Source organism: Poecilia latipinna, unplaced genomic scaffold, assembly GCF_001443285.1.
Source record: "Poecilia latipinna isolate Pla-1442-1.1 unplaced genomic scaffold, P_latipinna-1.0 Scaffold443, whole genome shotgun sequence".
Taxonomy (NCBI): domain Eukaryota; kingdom Metazoa; phylum Chordata; class Actinopteri; order Cyprinodontiformes; family Poeciliidae; genus Poecilia; species Poecilia latipinna.
In genome coordinates, this window is record NW_015113059.1 from 309,640 (window position 1) to 330,623 (window position 20,984).

General features: G+C 38.4%; 2 protein-coding genes across 6 annotated transcripts; one reads left to right on the forward strand and one right to left on the reverse strand.

The window, feature by feature from the left end:
• Positions 1-1,488: 1,488 nt before the first annotated feature.
• Positions 1,489-12,382, reverse strand: LOC106951162 (inositol monophosphatase 1). 3 transcript variants are annotated; one of them, XM_015038515.1, is made up of 9 exons: positions 12,287-12,382; positions 12,025-12,124; positions 10,599-10,732; positions 8,433-8,537; positions 8,137-8,182; positions 7,820-7,928; positions 7,583-7,691; positions 6,217-6,368; positions 1,489-3,281 (listed from the first exon to the last, which is right to left on the reverse strand). In XM_015038515.1, the coding sequence occupies exons 2-9, from the start codon at positions 12,085-12,087 to the stop codon at positions 3,160-3,162; spliced, it is 840 nt and encodes a 279-aa protein (XP_014894001.1). In that variant the 5' UTR covers positions 12,088-12,124; positions 12,287-12,382; the 3' UTR covers positions 1,489-3,159. The 3 variants fall into 3 exon arrangements, with proteins under 3 accessions (XP_014894001.1, XP_014893999.1, XP_014894000.1); XM_015038513.1 differs by having other exon boundaries at positions 12,309-12,372; XM_015038514.1 differs by having other exon boundaries at positions 12,267-12,370.
• Positions 12,383-13,429: 1,047 nt separating this feature from the next.
• On the forward strand, positions 13,430-19,727 carry LOC106951163 (ADP-ribosyl cyclase/cyclic ADP-ribose hydrolase 1-like). 3 transcript variants are annotated; one of them, XM_015038519.1, is made up of 10 exons: positions 13,430-13,576; positions 13,971-14,043; positions 14,160-14,283; positions 15,680-15,806; positions 15,885-16,020; positions 16,516-16,574; positions 16,662-16,735; positions 16,809-16,901; positions 18,607-18,693; positions 19,042-19,727. In XM_015038519.1, the coding sequence occupies exons 2-10, from the start codon at positions 14,001-14,003 to the stop codon at positions 19,139-19,141; spliced, it is 843 nt and encodes a 280-aa protein (XP_014894005.1). In that variant the 5' UTR covers positions 13,430-13,576; positions 13,971-14,000; the 3' UTR covers positions 19,142-19,727. The 3 variants fall into 3 exon arrangements, with proteins under 3 accessions (XP_014894005.1, XP_014894003.1, XP_014894004.1); XM_015038517.1 differs by having other exon boundaries at positions 16,492-16,574; positions 19,042-19,724; XM_015038518.1 differs by having other exon boundaries at positions 13,430-13,573; positions 16,492-16,574; positions 19,042-19,724.
• Positions 19,728-20,984: the final 1,257 nt, after the last annotated feature.

Sequence of the window (20,984 nt, forward strand, 5' to 3'; positions counted from 1 at the left end):
AAAGTTTTTAGTGAACAGAAAAAACAAGGGGGGGGGGGGGGGGGGGGGGGGGGGGAAGAGCCCATGGAGGCTTATTTTATAGAGCATATCAGCCTAGGATGGGGGGGTGAACCGTTTGCAGCTCTGACTGAAAGGGCAGGGGAAACGCAGCACACAACTTTACATGCTGTAATGGCTTTTATCTCTCTCCTAAATCACAACAGTAGCTGTGACTGTTTTTACTGCGTGTCCAGAGGCCTGTTTTCAGTTTGTCACCAGAGACATTTTTTCTTGTTCGTGCCTTCACTTTATAGATTTATCCCTTTTCTAGGTCAAAGCCACACTTTGTGGATTCAAGTTACTGCGCCTGGGTGTTGGGGAGCTGGGATACAGAGCAAATTTTCCACACAGTGGCTCAACTCAACAGTTCTCTGCAAAACCGTTAATAAATCTTCCAACGTTTAATTTTTCTGGGGGGATGTTACATTGCATTTTAATGGATTCATCTAGCATGTATTTGTAGTTGGCTCCCCTGCAAAAGTGCATGTAAAATGCTATGTGTGTTCAGGAAGTTAACAGATGATCCCCATAATGCCCCCTCCGAACCGGTAGTGGCAGCAGCTTGCTGTGGGGAAGCTCTTTTTAAGCATAATGAAGCGGGTCAAACCTGGAAAGATGGATGGAGTGTACACATGTATTCAGCCACAATACAATTAAAACCATCTCTTATGGCAACTGCAGCAAGAAAAAATATTAACTTTTAAGTCTTGAAGTAGATTTTGAATTTGATTTATAACGAGGCCGCGCATGCTAACAGACATGATTTGATCCAAACCAGTTTGTTGTTGCTCTGGTTGGATCTCTGCAGCTCCTCCAGAGTTACCAAAAGCTCTCTTGGCTGCTTATCCAATCAATGCTCTTCTTACAAAGTCTGTCAGTTCATTTGGATGCCCTGGATTTTACGTAGGTATATCAGATGCACACCACACTTTTAAGATTTCATTTGTAAAACAGAAAATGTGAGTCGTTTACACTTTCCCTTTCTTCTCACCATTTTGCACACAAAACCTGAGTAAAACATGCCGAGGTTCCCAGCAATAAATGGTGAAATTGAAGGGATGTGAATAACTTTATTTACATGTAAGAAGCAGGAATTCAACAGGGATGTCTAAATGATGCAAAACAGAAATGAGAGGTGTCTTGACAGATTTTATTCTCCTAACTGCTCATTTCTATTTTCCTGCGGGGATGAGTCGTGACACTGAGCTCCCATATTTAGTCATGAAGCTCGCCATCTGCTCAGTCAGCATATTTCCTGCAGAAATGTTCACACACAGGCTCTTACTTCTGCTGCCAGTTGTCTATTACGTCTGTGGTTTACAACAATGGCGTGTCTGTGCAGGTTGACACCAGCCTCAGCTGCAGCTAAACGACTCAATCTATGAAACTGAAATATAGAGGCAAGGATGCAGCAGCTATATTTAAGGGGATTTTTAAATAACTTAGAAAAAAAAAACACATGTCATGCTTTTTTTATTATTCTAGACTTGATAAAGAGCCATACAGTACAGAAAAAAATAGATATACAGTACAGGAGTTAGTCACGTGGTGTATGTGGTGAATTGTGTACAGTGCAAGCTAAATTCACTCTTAAAACAGGTACAGCGCTTTCTGGAAAAGATGTCTAAAAACCCTTAAGTTACATACAAATAAGATAATTGAGGTTGAATAATCTCACACTGGACAATTCCAATAAAACCCAACAGCATATTTATTCCGAGGAGGGAAAAAAAGAATCCAACATTAAGAAATAATTGCGTCATGTGAACCGTTTCTGGGTTGGTTTGGTCACGTTTGGAAATCATGATCCTCTTGAGAAAATTTGACTTAAATTTTGGGGGCATTTCAAAGACTTAACAATACCAACCACTCCAACAACGACTCTGAGGATTTGGAAAGGAAAACAGCCCCCAGCATCCCACATCTTCCACCATGCATAATAGGTTTCAGTTGTTTTTCTGCTTAATAATGCTTTATATCACACCAATCCTACTCTCAGTGTTTGATACTGGAAAGCTAAAGCTTAGTTTCATGTAGCCAAAGCACCAGTTCCAGTTAAAAAACAATGAAATAATTTACATGTAGGAAGACTTTCTATGGTGCCACTGTCTAAATAAAGGCTTCTACAAGTTTCAATAAGTTACATTTAGGACTTTTTAAGACCAGAAATGGTCAACTGAGCAGGAGTGTTTTCATTAGAATTGCCTGTAGATACCATCTTCTATCTTAGGCAAAAATTGGTCTATTGTCAACAAAAGCTGATGAATTAAGCAGTAAACAAATTATCTAAGACATAGTGTCTCATACTAGATTTCAGACCCAGTACGAGAAATCTGGACACAGGACTTTTTAAGGCCATAAAATGGAGGTTTTATCACAAATAGGACTTTTTTTTATTGACCTGCAAAAACTGGTTAGCATGTAGATAGCATGTGCTGGCTGCAAAGAAGACATACTGAGGCCAAGACGCCGCTCTTTGCTGCAGAGTGTTTGTAGATGTGGGGTTTTTATGGCTCTGACTGCAGACATGGGCAAGTTTAGACTCGGCAGCTCTTCTCTTGTAGCCGATTCAACTAGCTTGGCTTGAATTCAGTGCTCTGTTGTCTTTCCCGTTTTTAAGAATGATGAGAAATATCTTTTAAAGTTTAAAGATATTGTGAATAACCTGCATGAGAGTATATGTTTAAAAAAAATGTTACATTTTTCACATGTGATTCCCCCCCCCCTCCCCCCCAACTGAATGAATATTCTTAGTTTAAGTATCTTTAGTAATGATAGTAATGAACCTTTATGTTAATATTTTTATGGCTGTAATGATGATGTTTTGAGGTACCTATTGATAAAAATGAATTTCTTGCTTCTGACTGAATAATAATAATTAAAAAAAATGCCTGAGTGATTCAATAAAATACAACACAGTGCAAACAACGCAACAACATAAAAGCATGTGTGTATGACTAAGTACTGATATCCAGGAGAATAAAGTGTTTAAAGAACCCGCCTGCTGTTGTTCAGAGGTAACTGTATCATTTTGGTGCTTAAGGCAAAGACAGGCTCCACACTTGTTACACTGAAAGCAGCTGTGTGTGTTTTTACTCGGCTTCGGCTGGCTGTGGAGGTTTAGGGGCCTTCTGTGTCGTCCCTGCCGACGGGGAACTCTGTTATCTCCTTGGCAATTCGTTCAGCTATCGTCCTGCTGCTGGCAACAATCAGCCTGCGTGACATCAGATCAAACGGCCCACCTGGTTAAGGGAGAGAGATGTAAAAATAAGGACTTTTTTCCCCATCGATATGGTAAGAAGTTAATTGATTAACAGAGTAGCGTGTGTGAAAACGAACGATTCAATAACATGTTGAAAATTTGTTGATTTTTGGTTTTGAATTGATGCAAGAACCTCGATTTCTTTATGTTTTTAGCTGTTTTGTTACAGCTGTTGGTAGGATATTAATGCATTGGTTTTGATTAATTACATAGATCTTAACAAAATTCATCTTTTTTGACAAACAAAAATCCCAAGGCTGGAACTTTCATCAGAGTTTGCTGTATGCCCATAAACCAGACGTACAAGCTGCACATCCAAACAAACGATGAATAACGAAGCAGCCTCTCTTGGCCCACTGGGAGTTAATTTTCCCTAAAAAAAAAAAAAAATCTGATGGGACGCTGGAAAAGACCTTTGTTGTGTGAAAGCTGTGCAAATAGGAGATGGCCTATCAGAAGTTCACAATTCACATTTCTAAAAAAGTATATTTTTTAAAGGTTCATGACTGATCAGGGGTTCCTGAAACACTTGAAAGCTGAATGGGTGTAATAATCTGTACCAAACAGATAGTTTAATAACCTAAAGGACACATTAGAAAGAATAAATATCAACAGTTTAGCAGAAAAGTTTTTGAATTGAAAATGTTGCTTGTTTTTTCTCAATATATGGTTTTGATTAAAATGCAGGCCTAGAAAAGGGTAAAAGGAAAAACTCCACACTTTTCCAGACTGTAATAAAGACCAGATTGTTTTTATTTTGTCTCTAGATGTAAAACTCTTGACCTGAAACCAGGCGCACCTTCGGTTTACCTCGACTGTGTTTTGTGGCTCGTAGGAAACGTGGACCAAACGAGAGACGAGAATAGTAGAAGACGGTGAAAAACTTTGACAGAAAAAGAAGAACAAGTACTGTAAGGTGACATTTTCTATTCTGCAGAAACCACGAACACAGCGGTGCTCAGGCAGGGGGGGCTTGTGAATATCCCGACACCTGCTGCTGCCTCACATCTTGACATTTCTGTTTACATGGAAGGAAAACCAAGGTGCTTATATAATGGGGTGACACTTGGATAATGTTCAATAAAAATAATCAAAAACATCCCTAAAATTGTTCGGGAAGCATACAGTAACCATTATGTGTCCAATTTGTCTGCGATGAATGTTTATTAAGTGCTATAACAGATCTGTCAGACCAGAAATAACATTTTGCTGAGCTTGTTTCTTGGTGCAACAGTGACCCCTACACTCCAAATCTGGAAAAGTGAAGCATAAGTTGCATTTTTTTTTTTACATAACTTAAGTTGGAACTCATCTCACTAGCAAGTAAAAAAAAAAAAAAAAAGAAAGAAAGTTGTGAAGCTATGATTCACAGAGCTGGTGCTGGAGACGGCGCTCCGTTTCCACAGTGACCGGCTACTTTTGGCTTAGAGAAGAGCAGCGAGAGATTTCCTGCCTCTCCGCGTCTCGCCGTACATCGCAGCATGCTTGGCGCAGCGCAAAGGTTGCTTTCACTTTCCTAAGAGCAAAGCCCTTGATGCACAGCACATGCAGCGTAAGTGGGGGTTCAGAGTGAAGAGGGGCCTTTACCTCAAAGAAACCACCTGCAGAAGCTGCCCCTGTGGGCGGTGGGCTATCAGGGAATCAGCTCCACGTCCAAACACCTCCCTCACCTGACTGGACACACTGGTTTCTGTTTTTAGGCAAGGAGTTGTCGATTGTTCTCGAGTTTGCCATGACGATCCCTACAGTTGGGTGGAAAGGAGTGAAACCCGGGAATAAAGGAAGCAGCTTGTCTAGGAGGTCTGTAGGCTTCGATGAGGCCAGGCTCAAACTGCAGTATTCATCCAGCTCACTGGCCAGATTGCAAATATCGATCGCATGGAGAAGTTTTGAGTATCAGACAAATTAGTTAATGCATCGTAAAGAAGTTGAAATGAATGACAGGGTTACGGGCGTTTTATTGGATAAGCTTTGTAGGGAGCATCGATATATATTACTGGACTGGACAGGGCCTATTAGCCGCTATGGCTAGTGACGCACACCTGCAGGCGCCATTACTGAGCTCTAAATAATGTCCACGAAGACCATAGTGTTCCAATGTGGGGTTAGTGGGAATCTGTCTAAAAAACTGGTTAAAGCTCCCTTATTCATTATCTGATTTCTATGGAATATGGCTTGATTTAAACACAAGAAAATTGCAGATGTTTTAAGACATACGATATGTATTCTCCCTAGATATAAATCTATAGACAGTTTGGTTTCAGTCAGTTCTGTCAAGATGGTAAGCAAATAGACTGGGCAATAATTTAATTTTACATAATTGCCGCTTTTAACGGCCATAGTCTGTTAAAAGTTAAACAAAAAAAAAACAAAAAAAACTATGGCTACTATACTTTATAAAATATTTCATCTTTTTTGATGACTTATGTATAACAAACCCGTTGTCACGGCAACAGACTGACAGCTGCTCCGCTAGCCGAAACGCATCAGGAAGTGACATCAAAAAACACGCAAACATTAACCCTACAAAATGAATGAATAAATACATATATTCCAGAACTAACTTATTTTCTCTCAGGTTTTTCTCTCCACAGAAGACACACCAGGCTGAGATATCCTGCAGTCAACTCATCGTTCTCCCTTCCTGCTATTAACTTTTTTCCTTTCATTAGCACAGAAAGATGAAAAAAAACTTTTTAAACCAACTTTAATAACAAACTGAACTTATCAAACTGCACTGCTTGATAACTTGGACCAACTGGCCAATCTTTTGAAAAGTGTCTCAAGATGACATTTGTTGTTGTCTTCTGAATTAGTAGAAGTGTCCCTAAAGCACATAATTTAATCGGTCCCTTTGACAGCAGGTCTCCAGCAGAATACCTGTTTGGAGACGTCCAGTTGTCTCTGCGACTCACCTGAAACGTCCATGATGACTCCTCCGGCCTCAGTCACGACGGCCGCCCCTCCAGCCATGTCCCAGCAGTGGATCCCCATGTGATAGTAAGCGTCGGCCGAACCAGACGCCACGAGGCACATGTTGACGGCTGCGCTGCCTGGGGAGCGGATCCTGGAAACGGGACATTTACTTTCAGCTTGTAGTGGGAATAATAAATGAGCAGCAATCATCTCCTGCTTAACAGTCCGTTATGTTGCTGTGCATATTGTTGCTTTTTCAACTTTTCCTTTTTTTTTTTTTTCTGACATGAGTCTGCACAACTAACTTACTTTCATTTTGAGAAAACACTAACAAGAGGCGGCTTTTATTGTTAGAAAAGACGGATAAAAAAGGTTGCTGTGTACACAACAACAAGGGAGAAGAAGGTGGAGGGCAGCAGAAGCTTCCATATGATTTATTAATAGACAACGTTTTGATCTAATTCAGGTCAAAAGATTAAAAATGAAGAGGGTGAGACCATTTATACACACACCTCCCACTGGGAGGCTTCAGGCGCTTTCAGGGTATTTAAAAAATGCATCACAAGACACTACAGAGGGATTGGTCTATGAAAAAAGGACTTTTTAGGTAAATTCCTATTTTTGAATCTAAACAAAACCTAACATTAAAAAATAAGAGCCAATCAGTGTTTGTTTTACAAGATGTGCAGTATCGTACTGCTGAATGAGACCATGGAGTGTGAAGGTGTAAAAGTTTCCATTTCAATGTTTTTATTTTATTTCGAGGGGTATTTTGTGCTAGATGTAGAATAAAGTAGCCACCCAAAACTAAAAAACATTTTTTAAAGAGTTGGAGCAGAATAACAAATTTTGCTGGACGATAAATTGTCCCAGAAGTTATTGCGATAAACGATAAAATTGTTGTTTTAAGAACACTTTTCAAGTGACATAAAGGGAATGGCTTGAAGTCAGCAAGTTTCCAGATAAACCCTTACTGGATCTACCTGCCAGAAAGAAAGAAAGAAAAAAAAAACCTTTCCTGGTTTTCTATCACAAACCTAAACCTATGTGGAGTTTGCTAAATGGCCTCAGCTGGAACCATGTTTTGAATAAAAAAGATCAACATTTTTGTGCCACTCATTGGAGAAACTGAAGCTTATACATTACATGGAATCATCTCACATGCAGTGAAAAACATTAAGCCATTTTTTTTTTCTAATTTTGACAATTGTGGCCTACAAGACAATGAAAACAAACAAACAAAAAAAAGAGTTTACGAAAATACAAAAATGACGTTTTATACAGAAATGTCAGGTTCCTGAGAAGTATGTCGGTTTTGCCTTCTCCTACATGAACTGCTGCATCACTCCATAGGTTAATATTTACCCGTGAACAGGTATGGTGAGGATAGTCTTGATGTTGGCCAACATAATGTTGAAGTGCTCAGCTTCCTCCTTGAAGCCCATTTCAGTCAGGATCAAAGACTTGCTAATGTCTTCAGAAAGGGAAACAGAAAGAAATCCATTCATACCTGAAACAAACAGGACCAACAGCGGACGTCCAGCTCCACCTAGTGGATTGATTTGCAACTACAGCACCAGTCGTGTGTCATACGGAATCTACCTTTCTGTCCGGACACTTTGATGGGGTTTCCGTTGCAAAATGCCCCCTTCCCCTTCCGTGCCGTGTACATTTTGTCCTCGATGCAGCTGTAGACAATCCCAAACTCTATCTGAGAGCAAAAGGCAGTGCAGAAAACACGCTGAAGATTGAAGCTGTGTGGGAGGAGGACTAAAAGCAGAGCAGCAGCTGCATAACAAGGGGGATTTTTCAGCATCACTATTCAGAGATTCACAAGGCGACAATGGGGTTAATGTCTATTATAATCAAGAAATCACAGCGGGGGAATAAACACGAGATTTGCATACATTAAGACCTACCTCTTTCTTCACTGTGAAGCCGATTGATACAGACACAAAGGGGAACCTACCCAACAGAAATGTACAATATAAAACATCCGTTTAATGAACTCCCAGTAGGAATCAGGCTCTAAGAAGCGAGCATCTATTATCAGTTCATTTTCATCTAATTATCCCTGAAGACAATCCAAGAGAGGACAATTCAAGAAAGGGAAGCTAATTAAAAGATAAAAATAGTCAAGGAGGGACTGAGATGAAACAGATTTTCAGAGCAGTTTCAGGTTTCCGGGAGAGCCTCACATCCCGGTTAGGAGTACCTGTGCACAAAGTTGGTGGTGCCGTCGATGGGGTCGATGATCCAAGTGGGATCGTCGGTGAGAACGCTGGGAGCGCCAGCGGCTACCGACTCCTCACCGATGAATCTTTGAAATATAAAGCAAAAAACAAAAGGAAACGGAAGGAAACAGCAGTTTTGATGTTAGCTTAACAAGCTGAAATTTTAAAAAGAACATTGTCCAAACATGTACTATTTGCTTCCTGATTTCTATTTTACTATATGATAAGCAACACAAACTGGAAACTGGTTGGTCCAACCTTTAGATTTATTCCTGACTTTGTCTCTGCATATATGAACAGTTGCCATCGGTGATTCAATAATTCCTAAAACATGCATGAAGTGACACTCGTGGCAAACTTTTTATGAAGAAATAACACATTAACAAGACACAAAGCTCAAAAAACTATTTCAAATTCTCCCTCTCTGTCTCCTGTTTTATTCGCCATTGTTGCAACAAAAGTCTCCCATTCAAGCTCAATGAATCTTGGGATAGTTTGGGCTGTAAAGGATACGCCAGGCCTGTTCTGTCCTATACATTTTCGGGAAAAACAGGGTGTAGTGGTGGCTCCAGTGGCTGACTGGTGGAGCAGGTACATCTAGCTGCAGTCCTTGACGTAGATGTACTGGTTCGATTTTAACATTTACTGCACTCTGCCCTTCTTCCTCTCATACTAATAAATACAGTCACTAGTGCCAAAAAAAAAAAATGTTTAGAAAAAGAAGTGAGTCACTTTTGTGGGCGGCATTTGGAGGAAAATTCAAATTTGGACAACCTTTGAAGGATGCAACACACCATATAAAGTCACATCCCACTTTAATTTTCAAACATTTTTATGGAGTTATTAAAATTTTCCAAAACTGCTTTATTTTTTCCTTCATCTTCCCTTGATAAACAACAACAGTGTGGAATGTGTTTAGTGTTTTCAAGGCCAGAAATAATTAATTGTATAACCCTGAAAAGTTTGAGAAGCCCTTGTGTTGACTAAGACTAACTGCCTTAATATATTATTATTATTCATATGTTTAACAGGGACATTAATAAACCGTTTACAAAGTGTAAAATGACCTTTTCTGCATGTTTATATGTGTAATTATATAAGTAGGGTCTGCTGGCATTAGCCTTTAGCATAAACAATATTTAGAGGGTGCAGAGGTCCTCAACCTTTTTAAACAGAGAGCCCCCTGCTTGTATTGACACAAATTCTCCATGTATGCTCTACTGTAGCATGGGAGCATAAAAAAAACGTTTTAAAAATGTGTAAGTTCAGACTTTTTTCCCCTTTAAATTTGTAAAATAATGCTTAAACCTTGAGAATTACAAATTACCTGGGTGTGTTCTCAGAAAATAGAGAAAAAGAGAGTTACTCTTATTGAGCGAAAAAGCTGACTTCCCCATCTAAGTGGATGATTTCCACTTCACACTTCTTTTGAAAGCCTCGGCGTAAATTCTCTAAAATAAACGTAATTTATATATATATATATATATATATATATATATATATATATAAAAAACAGGCATATATCGGAAAAAACAGAATACGATGCGAAGTTTGCATTTCGATCATCTCTTTGATATTAAAAGCCCAGACCACGATACTAATTCAGACGACATACATATTAGATTATGTGCAGGTATGGTTAACTACAAAGGTTTAATCCGTTGTGCACGTACAAACAAAAAACATAAGTTTGGTCATAATTTGCTCCACGTGCAGACCGGCGATGTGTGTGCAAGTGATCTGGTTTACAAGACGCCGGCACATCTAGAACAGCCACCCAATGGCACAACAGCAGGCAACTCGAGTTGAGCAACGGTAGCAGCAAATGGCAAAACCAGCTGCAAACACATGACTGACCCAAAACACTCAAGCACTGAAAAACTATTGCAACAGGGAAACGCTGTAAACAAAAAAAAATATAAAATACTGCAATCACAGAAAACAGAACAAATCCAGCTACCACAGACAAAATGCTGCAAGAGGGGAAATGCCTCAAATGGCAAAAGCAACTGCAGATTTGAAACCCTGCAAACTTGCATAATAATTAATCGCTCCATTCCTCTTAAGCCCTCTGGAAGCGGCTGTTCTTCAGCTGAGGTAAAAAAAACAAACTCATGCATCACAGATCTTCCATAACAGCAGCGCACCTGTGCGTGGGGTACTTCTCCTTTAAGGAAGATATAATGAGCTGCTCCACTTTTTGGTCCGTCTCGGTCACCAGGTCAACCGGAGAGCTCTTCTGCATGATGGTGATGTCCTTCTGCAGCGCCTCGCGGATCATCTGTCAGAAACACGGCAACGACTGAACACATCTGCTGCTCTAATTAGCCCCATGTGATGAGCGTCATGGTGACAGATTGTTGGCAAGGGTTGGCCACAGACGACAATGTGTCTGAGCTCTGTAGGTTCACAAATTTATTCCGTCTGGGGTTTCCTTTAATACAACATTATGTTCGTTTTGCAACATGTTAGTACTGAGAAACAAATTCCATAATGAACACTTTAGGAGCAGAAAAAAACGCAAATAATAACTTGCACACAGAAAGCAAGACTATCTGCAACTTTTAAAGAGAAAGCCTTAAATAAAATTAATTTTATTGCCGAACTTCACTAAATTTTCTAGAAGAAAACCAGGACTACAGCATCACAAATCCTCTACATTGCAAAACAGAGGGCCTGTTTGTTACTGAAAAATGAAATCTTAGTCTCCAGTAACATAACTTCAGAAGTCTTCAGAAAACTCCACATGTTTGCATTTGAGAGAATGAGACAGAATAGCCTTTTTTCCTGGGATGCTTCCCAGACAACTGGTTGCTATGGAGACTTAGTGACCCCAGGAAGCCACTCTTTACAACAGTTCTCCAACATTAAGATTAACAGCATCGTCACTAAATCTAGCTGATAATATTTATTTATTTCCTCCCAAGAACCACAGTTTTGTTTTTGCTTTGCTTTTGGATGTGCGATAACACAATGAGCTGGTTTAAGATTATGCATTTCCAATCAGTGGTTTGATTATCTTTTTTTTCTTACTTATATGAAATAGATATGTGCAGACATGTAATAAAGAGACATACTCTGTTTTTTTTCCTCCCTAGAATGAAATTAGTCTAAACTTTTCATGCTTCATGTCACATAATATTGCTCAGATTATTTCTATCAGCTGAATGTCAGAATTATAACAGATAATTTTCTATTATTTTCTTGAATTTGAAAAGTTTGCACAGATTAGTATATGGAAGAACTGCCTTTTAAACTGTATTACTTAGGTTAAATGTCTGGGTTTTCCTTCACCACGTTTATCACAATAATTTCTTGGGGTTCTGACCCATTCCTCCTGACAGAACTGGTATGTTTGAGGCAGATTTGTCTTCTGATTTTCTTTATTAGCAAAAGTGACTAAAGTAAAGTAAAATAAAAATAACAGGTTTCTGATGGCTATTCCAAAATATTGACTTTGCTGTCCTGATTAGACTTTACCGTAGTGGCACTTTGTTAGAAGGCTTTCTGGTAACATCAATAAACCTGGTTATTTGTGAACTAAATTAGTATCCTCATGAATAGTTTGTTTACCTTTCCTGCCCGTTTGGTGACATCTAAACAGAAGTCCATACATTCCTGCCAAGGATCGCTCATGTTGACAGAGAGGAGCGAAGAATTAAGATTAAGACACCTGGAAGATAAAGGAAGGCTTTACTAAAACACAGCAACAGTAGATGCCACGTACCAAAGGGTTACAAAACACCGTCAGATAATTTCCCAAACAATTGTGGATTTGATTTAACTTCCGCTTTTGAGTTTACACTTTGAGGGACCTCAAGCTAATTTAACCTACCTGGAGGATGAGAGACAGCCACAACATTGACGTTTAGCAGTGGGAGGCTGGAGCTTCCGCTTCTTTTCTTCTTCTTGGTGGATTGAGAACAACTTCAGAGATGCATACCGCCACCTAGTGTACATGAGTGTAACCTCACCGTCTCCACCCACTGTATTCTTGCATTGTCTAATGTAAAAGTAATTAATAATTCTGTATCTATCATTTATAATATTTACTCTTGTTCGCTTTCTTTCAGTTGCATATTTAATACACTTCATCAAAACATGATCAGCACCTTAATTCTCCCCGCAAACTCATATTTCCTGTTTTCTCATTATTACATCTTCCCTTCTACTTCTTTCTTCATAGCCAATTCTTTAATAGGCTACAATTTTTGTATTTTATACAATGTTTTCCCTTTCTAATTTTCTTTCCAATTTGTTTTGCCATATTTCTATTTCTTTTCCTTTACTAAAAGTGTTCAAATGCAGAAAACGTGATTTAAACCAGCAGATGGCATCAGCATCACTGGTAACAGCAACAAAAGGACGTCTAAAAGTTATGATGGACTTCGAAGATATGCATGAACATAAGAAATACTTACAGTACATCAAACTTTAATCGTACATGATAAATCTCTTAAATATAATGCAATGTCGCCATAACCAAACATTTATTCAGTTTCATCTTAATTCAAAACAACTATCTGGGGAGCAGGGAAACAAAATCAGACATTCTGTGGTAAATAACTTCCTACAGTTTATTTTAGAGACATATACCATGTATGCATTGTTATCAAGTATTTCAATGAGACTTTAATGAGACAAAATTAGCAACACTGATCACATTTCAGTTTTTAGACTCAGAGAAACTGATGTAGAGAACTTTAATTGTATAGAACTGTTTTTGTCAGCAGACAAAAACTAATAAAATTTAACCGATTGGATATTTTGCTCATACTAAAATTCTTGAAATCTTTGTGTATATTATCTCCCAAATTATGGTGCAAATTTTCAGAGTACAGCAGACACTTTGTTTGGGAGATTCCTACCAGCATCCTAATAGGAGTCATGTGGATCTTCTTTTGGAAAATGGGGGTGAAAAAAAAAAAGTTTTTCAAGAATGCCTTGGTCATAGAAGGAGACATGTTTGTTAACCAGCGAAAACAACCTCAACAACTCTTAGTCCTTTAAGGAAAGTGTTGGAATGAACTATTGGACATACCAGTGAGTTGGAAATCAAGAACCAGCTGCTTCCCATAGTAACTGTGGGAGAGTTTTGCAGGCTAATACTAGGAAATGGAAGGTGGTAAGCTTGACATTTTTCCAGACATTTGTACGCAATATTTTAAACTTCATGTACTTTAAAAAAGAAAAAAAAAAGTTTAAAAAAATGATTTCTGTATCCTGGTCTTACATTAGTTTGAAGTCGTTGTATTGAGTGCTTGACACGCTGGTGGTTTTGTTAGAGCTGCACTAACAAAACTTACTTTTTACACTTAATGCATGAGTGCAAAAAGTAAAATAAACCAGTTGAAAACTGTTAGCTGTTCAAAAATAATAATTACATGTCAGTCAATGACAGACATCTTTTGAGTCTTCAGAATTAAATGCTGTACTTTGCAGCTACAATCAGTTATGCCCTCCTATTTACGGGGGGGCTTATCAACGCAATGACAAGTTAAAACATGTCTCTTTTTAAGATTTACGGCGCGACCAAGCTTTCCACCATTATGCCTCCTGTTAAATCGGCTTGCTGCGTAATATTCACCATATGTAAGTAATTCTCTCATGTCATGTTCCCGTGGCAATTTTTCACAAAGTGAACCACTCCTAAATGTAACAGATAATGTCTTTTTTTTTTTTTTTTGACCTTCGTGCCTGACTCAAAGGGATTATTGTGCCTCAGCTCTGCCTCTGTCCAGTACAAGCCACGTTTGGGACAACTCCAAACATTAAGCACATTGTGATAGGAAGATGCTTCACTTACACCACACTGGTTCAGCCCGGCTTACGGTAATGTACCATTAACAAATAGCAGAATGTATTTACACACACATTTTGCGCCTTGGTTAAGAGTAAGACATCTTTACTGACTTAATTTCGTTCCGAAGCCCAGAGAAAAATAAAATAGTTTGGCATCAGCAGCTGTGACTTATTTAAACAGGTCCTTGCCCGTGAAAGGTGGCTTTAAGATTTGACATTTAAACAATGGTTTTGAACGGGTTCATTTGTGAGCTTAGCTGAAGAATGAAAGAGCTTGAAAAAGAAAGCAGTGATTAATGTTGATGGATTTGTAGTAAGTCATTTACATGTCAGAGGTTTTTCAGCGGGATGCACCAGCTTGTGTTTGCAGACCTTTTTATTATGAGGTTGGCTTTCATTGTTGTATTTAAATGTCTCAAATTGTAAGACATTTTATCACAAGACAATCTGTGGAAATGCAAATCTTAACAAATGATTTTATTTAGTATGGAAAAAAAGAAAGAAATCAACCTGGTTACATGTAAAAAAGGAGCAGCTCCCTATGAGTTTATCAACTGTTTTTGCCACACTTTGTAAAATGGTGACAAACTGTCGTGACTATCAAGGAGTCATTTTTATTACTGTACTTGAATTCCAGTCGACTCTTTTTGCACAATTGCTCAAACGCAGCATCACTGAATGGTTCTTGAGTGCAAACAGCATCTCAATGAGATTATAGTCCAAACTTTGACTGAGCCACTCTAAAACCATAATTATTGATTTTACTTAGACTAACTGCTGGAGTCATTTGGTTCATTGTCCCAAAGTGTAAGGTCACCTTCCATTTGTGTTAAGAATAAGTGATTGGTTCCCGCACTCTGTGACCCCAAGATGACACACTTTCCTGCATTTCTCTAACAACGAGCCTTGGAAAAGCTACGTTATGCCTCCCTTGTCATCCTCTTAACTGTGACTTGTTTGTCACAATTCCAGTTGTTTTTAATTATTGCTGCTTAGACACATTTAAGCAGGCTGTTGTTATTTTTCTTGTATCCATGTCCTTACACGTAAAGATAAAGAAGCCAGTGCCCTGCCTATATGACATATTCCTTTGTTCAGTTGACAAGCCATCAGTCACCGACACTCACTTTAAGCCCAGGAGGGTACGGCTCTAAACCTCATTGCTGGCAAAGCTGGCTACTCACAGAGCAATGGAAAGTTCGGTGGAAGGAAAAACTCAGAAAAATGTCCACAAGCAATGTGATATACTAAGCTTCTTATAACCTGAATTTTGGGTATTTCTTAGGTACAATCCATAATCATTGAACTTAACAGTTGCTAAAATTGCTCAAAAAAATTACCCTTTTGGTCAATTTCTAACACATTACCAAACAATTGTAAGTCTTTCATCAGCAGTTATTTTTGTGACGAATTGTTCCATATTCAGGTACGACTGTGAGGAGATCTGGAGGCAGTTTGAGAAGGCTGTTGTCCAGCAGGCCTCTTGTAATGTGACAGAAGAGCATTATTTTGAGATGTTTAGCATGATGCCACAGGTCTGGCCATGTGACAGGGTGAGTGTTGAAACTGGAGTTTTAATAAATCAGCTCTTAAATCGCTTGGCAAACAGAGGTTTCCTTTTATCTGTTCAGTTTCTGTTTTGGAGTAAAACCAGGATGTTGGTGCACAGCTATGCGGCTGTTTTTCGTCACTTCTGGACACTAGAAGACACTTTGGTTGGTTTCCTGTTCAACGACCTGATCTGGTGTGGCCAGGAGGAAGACTCTGGTTGGTTGATCTTCATGTGCAATAAAGAAGAGTTTTTACAAAGGATTATTAATACAGTGCCTTATAATTTTGTTACAATTCCATCACAGCCTAACCTTGAACATCAATGCATTTTATTCTGATTTTATAGGATAAAATGATACAATAATGTGCATGTTTGGGCCGTGAAAAGAAAAGGGTGGTGCTATGTGACAAACTGCAAACAGAACTTCTCATTTGTTGAGTCTCACTCCAGAATTTCAAAATATTCACAGCATTAATTTCAGCATTAGATCTGGTCAAACTGGATGATTTAGCTCTTTCGGTTCCTGCCCAGGTTAAAGTATTTCTTCTAGCACACCTTCAATAATCTACTGCTGAGCTGTAAAAATACTGAGGCTGGTGTACACCTATTTAGACTAATATCCCAAAGTGATTTACTGTATGTGTATTTTGTTGGAATGTAACATAAATATAATTTGTTTGATACAGGCTTCGATTTCAACTCTTGTCCAGCGTGGTCGACATGCAGAACCCATCCCGTTTACTCTTTATGGAAGCGAGCCTCACAAAACGTAAAGTTTTATTTTTTTCTCCAACAAGCAACTTTTCCTTCAGAAACTTGAGTGCCAATTTGCTCTCACCGGCTTCCCGTTTGTTAGTTTGCAGAGATGGCATGTGGGAACATTACCGTGTTGCTGAATGGGTCTATTACTAATGCGTTCAACAGGAAGAGGTGAGATGACAGGAGTACGTTACTGAAAACGTGTTCAAAACTAAACTGTTTGACTTTTTTTTTTTTTTCGTAGCATGTTTGGAAGCGTTGAACTGGACAGCCTGAATCCTCAGAGAGTGAACTACGTCAACATAAAGGTGGTGACAAATCCGGAGGGACCGCACATGTAAGAACAAAAACTACAGTTGTCTTTAAAAATATGACCTCAATCACATCGATAAGATAAATACCTTTTTTGGCTGCAATATGCACCAATTGACCACGTCAAGAGGTGATGATTTAGTGCAGAAGGTGTACCAGCAGAAATAAAACAGAAGTTATTGGTACATGTATTCCAGCAGTGATGTATGTTGATTCAGTTCCTTTGTGCTCAGTGGATCAGAAAGTGATCTTCAACAAACAGGACGTCCACCACAAAACCAGGAATCAGTTAAACTTTTTTCCCAGCAGGTGATTTATTGTCCTAATGGTCATGAATCTGCTCAACAGGTGATCACTTGACCACTGGTTAGCTCAACACAAAGTGTAACTGAGAAATGAGAAACCAAAATGTACCTATTTTAAAAAAATATCTAATGAAAAATCAAAGAGGAGTGGCTTGGGTTCGTTTGAAAACAGGACCGCTGTTAAACTGTATTTGATCAAATTTTGAATAAATTCACAACAAGCATTATTACAATTGCTACGAAGCACACCGGAGAGCTGACAGGAACACAGAAGGAGTTAAATACAGGATAGTCCTGACAGAAAACCTGTTAGATGCTGAAAAAGACTCCAACATGGGACAGAGGTTAACCTTCCAGACACCAGAGCCATAATGCAACGGTTTGGATCGAAGCATATTTATGTTTTAAAATGGTTCAGTCAAAGTCCAGTCAAATTGGTTGAGACAAGACTTAAAAATGTTCTGGTAGTAGATGGCATCTATTTAGTATGAAAAGAAAATGTCAATCTTCAGAGCTGGTAGACTCAGAGGGAATAAATAAATTAATACATTTTCTGATTCTTATTTGTAAAATTTTAAAAAGCCATTTTTCTTTCTAGTTTACAATTATGTCTTACCTTACATATAATAAAGTCAAACACATTGTAATTTGTGGTTGAAATGTGACAAATTGTGAGGAGAAGCACTGCGTGCTCACTTGCCACCAGCAGAAGTAAAGAGGAAACAGACAAACATAGTAAATTGAGACAGTTTAGTTGACTCATTCTTAGTTTCTTGTTTTTTTTTTTTAATGATTTGCCAGAAGAGGTGAATCAAGGGCAATGAAAGCAGAATTTCTTTACACCACGCTTCAGTTGCAGATTTCCATGAAGTTCATCTCCTTCAGGGTCTGTTTATCTGATTGACGTGACAGCCTGATAAGATCACACATCATGGTCACTTTTTGTTCAGACTTGTCAGAAAGAAAGAGAGTTTCACTTTGTCAAACAAAAATGTATAAAATAAAAGAGGCTCAGATTGACTCTAGAGTTGTTGCTTTTGTTTCAGTGTTTTGTTGGGATTGTGCTGCGATGTAAAAAAAAAAATAAAATCAACCAGTCCAAGTGGATTTAAAATCCGAAGCAAAAGCCCACTTCTACAGCACCAAGATATTACAATCAGGTGGTGGCAATGGATAAAACTGATTCAGTTTTAGTTTGTATCATTAAAATTCTGATTTTCTTCCTATTTAAATTCAGAAATATCACAGTTAAACTACCTCATGTCATTTATTACTGGACACTAACACAGAAAGGCAGCACTTAAAAGTAACATCATCATGCAATGTCAACTATTGTTACTTAACACAGCAAATTTAAGCTAAGTTTATTTTCACCATTTCTTTTTTATAATTTGTTACCTGTCATGTTAATTGACCTTCCTGCAGAGAATCATGCGGTCGAGGATCTATCGTAGAGCTCATCCAAATACTCTGGTCACGAGGTTTCCGCTGGACCTGCACCAATAGTGACCTGTAAGTGGCACCTGAAGACTTTTCATCATTGTGCAATTTTGAAAAATTGATTGGGAGCAACTGAATAAAAAACCTTTATTGTGAACATTCACTTTATGTACAGTGCATTTGTGTTGCAAAAAAGTTGTAGCTTCTTAAAGGGTGAGGTTAGGGACACTTTTTGCCTTTTCGAAAGGTCATGCCTGATCCACCAATAACACAGCATGTTAAGTCTTTTCTTGGCACCATTTTGACCTTGTGACTGATCTACGTTGAAAGAAACAGTGGTGAAAATATCTTTTTCAAAGGATTTTGAGCCAAACTGTCAGCTGTGAGAAACCAAAATAACCAAGATGTCATTTTTCACAGGACCTTGGTGATCCTTCAGTGCATCCAGGACCTAAATCAGCCCAGCTGCCAGATGTTGGCAAGCAGCATGCTGCAGCAAAAGGACCAATCATCCACATGAATCATATTTTGAAACCATGTGTCATAATCTGGTGTTGGTATTTTAAGCCTTAAAATATGTCTTGCCTGGTAGTGAAACTAATTTAATGGCTGATATTTTCTTTCCAAACCTCCCAGAGATGGAAAAAGGGGCAGGATTAAAAAAAGTTTAAACTTCTGCCTACATCTTTTTTTCAAATAAATACTTATCTAAATATGTTTTGCTAGTGTTGTAGATTTTTGTTTCAATGTTTGGTGTTTAACCTCTGCATTTGCTAGAAGAAGTGGGTCTTTTTTAGCTAACACATGCACACAGCTGCAGCTTACACACATAATTGCTGAACATCACAGAGGTTTCAGGTTTTAGGTACGGCAATGTTGTGGTATTTAAATTGTGAATGTGAATATGTTTGAAATAAATAAACTAAACTAAAACAAACAAAACATTTGATGTACATTTATAACAATCAGTACATTATGTCGGAGGTAATCAGAGTCAGATGGCTCATTTCATTAACCTGATTTCAAAATGGTTCTGCAGACCTAACTGCTAACAAGTGGTTTCATTTAATAATTGTATATTTCTACAGTGTATATCATTCTTATGTGCACTTTATAAAAATAAAGTCATGAGCTTCAACACACCTACGCAAACACAACGCTTGCATGCGTGTGAACAATGTACATCTGAACTGTTCACCTGGAGTTCTGGCTTGAATTGAAACCGCAACTAAGAAGTTCAATATTTAACTTGCAACCACAATTATACTTGTGGACATATTCTCCATTTTGAGCTTCCGATGAGTTATGTGAGAAAACAGCCGTTCTCCTTTCATCCTTAATCAGACTGTCTCCTACACAAGCTGCTGTTTTTTAAGAAATTCCTGTTTATTTTGTCATATATTTTATCACATTGTGTCATTTTCAAAGCACAGCTTAAGAAGTTCACATCCTTCTGTTCAATTCAAACGTTTTAGATTAAACAAGTCTGGGCTTGAAACATCTGGAGACATCGCTCTTTTTTTACGCAAAACTCCACAATTGTGAGGATACCAGATGTGCGTGCAATCATCCCCAGTGGAGCGACGGCCGATCATCAGGCCGATGTTTATCTGTCGTACTTTTGATTATTTGTTATTCTGTATTCCTCATTTTTGTTTATTTTCAGCCAGCTCTTAGCTATTTTAGATTATGTTTATTATTCATTGTGTTAAATTACTCTTAGATTCATTTTCCTCGTTCCTCTCACCCTCTTGTGTCATTCCTCAGTCTGCCGTCTGCTCTCTCCCATCACACCTGTAACCTGCTAGCCAATCAGCCCAGTCTATTCTTCCAGTTTACTCTCTCAGTATTTCACTACTTCTCCTTCACTCGCTCCTCGCTGGTTCCTCCTGTTATATTGCCGTTTTATTTCCTCCATGTACCTGGTTCATTTTTATTCCTGCCCTTTCTTTGTGTCCTCGTGACAGTTTTATAAGTTCTTGTTAATAAATTTTTTTATTTTATTAAATATTCAAATTTCTGGATTTGAATGCTTCTCCATCAACCAGCATGGCATTATCGACTCTTGATGGAGTATGAAAGGCTGGTAGTTGAAATTCCACATATGTTCTGTGTATGACGCAGGATACTGTAGATGCTTTCATCTATTGCTTTCTCATACAATTGCACTGCGCTGCCACCCAGCTTTATTCCTTCAATGACGTGCAACCCAACCTTCTACCTAAATCACCAAGCTGAGTGTTTATCCTCTTGTGGCCTGATTAAATCCTGCTCACGTCCGTTTCTGCATGTATTTGTATTTACACCAGTATTGGATTATTTACTTTGTCACTTTTGCATTTAAATTGCATGACATAAAAACA

Excerpts from the sequence above, each read along its gene's own strand:
- LOC106951163 (XM_015038517.1), top strand. The coding sequence starts at position 14,001 with ATGCCTCCTGTTAAATCGGCTTGCTGCGTAATATTCACCATAT. Across the intron at positions 16,021-16,491 it reads TGGCCAGGAGGAAGACTCTG|GCTTCGATTTCAACTCTTGT; the intron begins GTTGGTTGATCT and ends TGTTTGATACAG. Across the intron at positions 18,694-19,041 it reads ACCTGCACCAATAGTGACCT|GACCTTGGTGATCCTTCAGT; the intron begins GTAAGTGGCACC and ends CATTTTTCACAG.
- LOC106951162 (XM_015038513.1), bottom strand. Across the intron at positions 7,929-8,136 it reads GCTTCACAGTGAAGAAAGAG|ATAGAGTTTGGGATTGTCTA; the intron begins GTAGGTCTTAAT and ends TTTTGCTCTCAG. Across the intron at positions 7,692-7,819 it reads CAAAGTGTCCGGACAGAAAG|ACATTAGCAAGTCTTTGATC; the intron begins GTAGATTCCGTA and ends CCCTTTCTGAAG.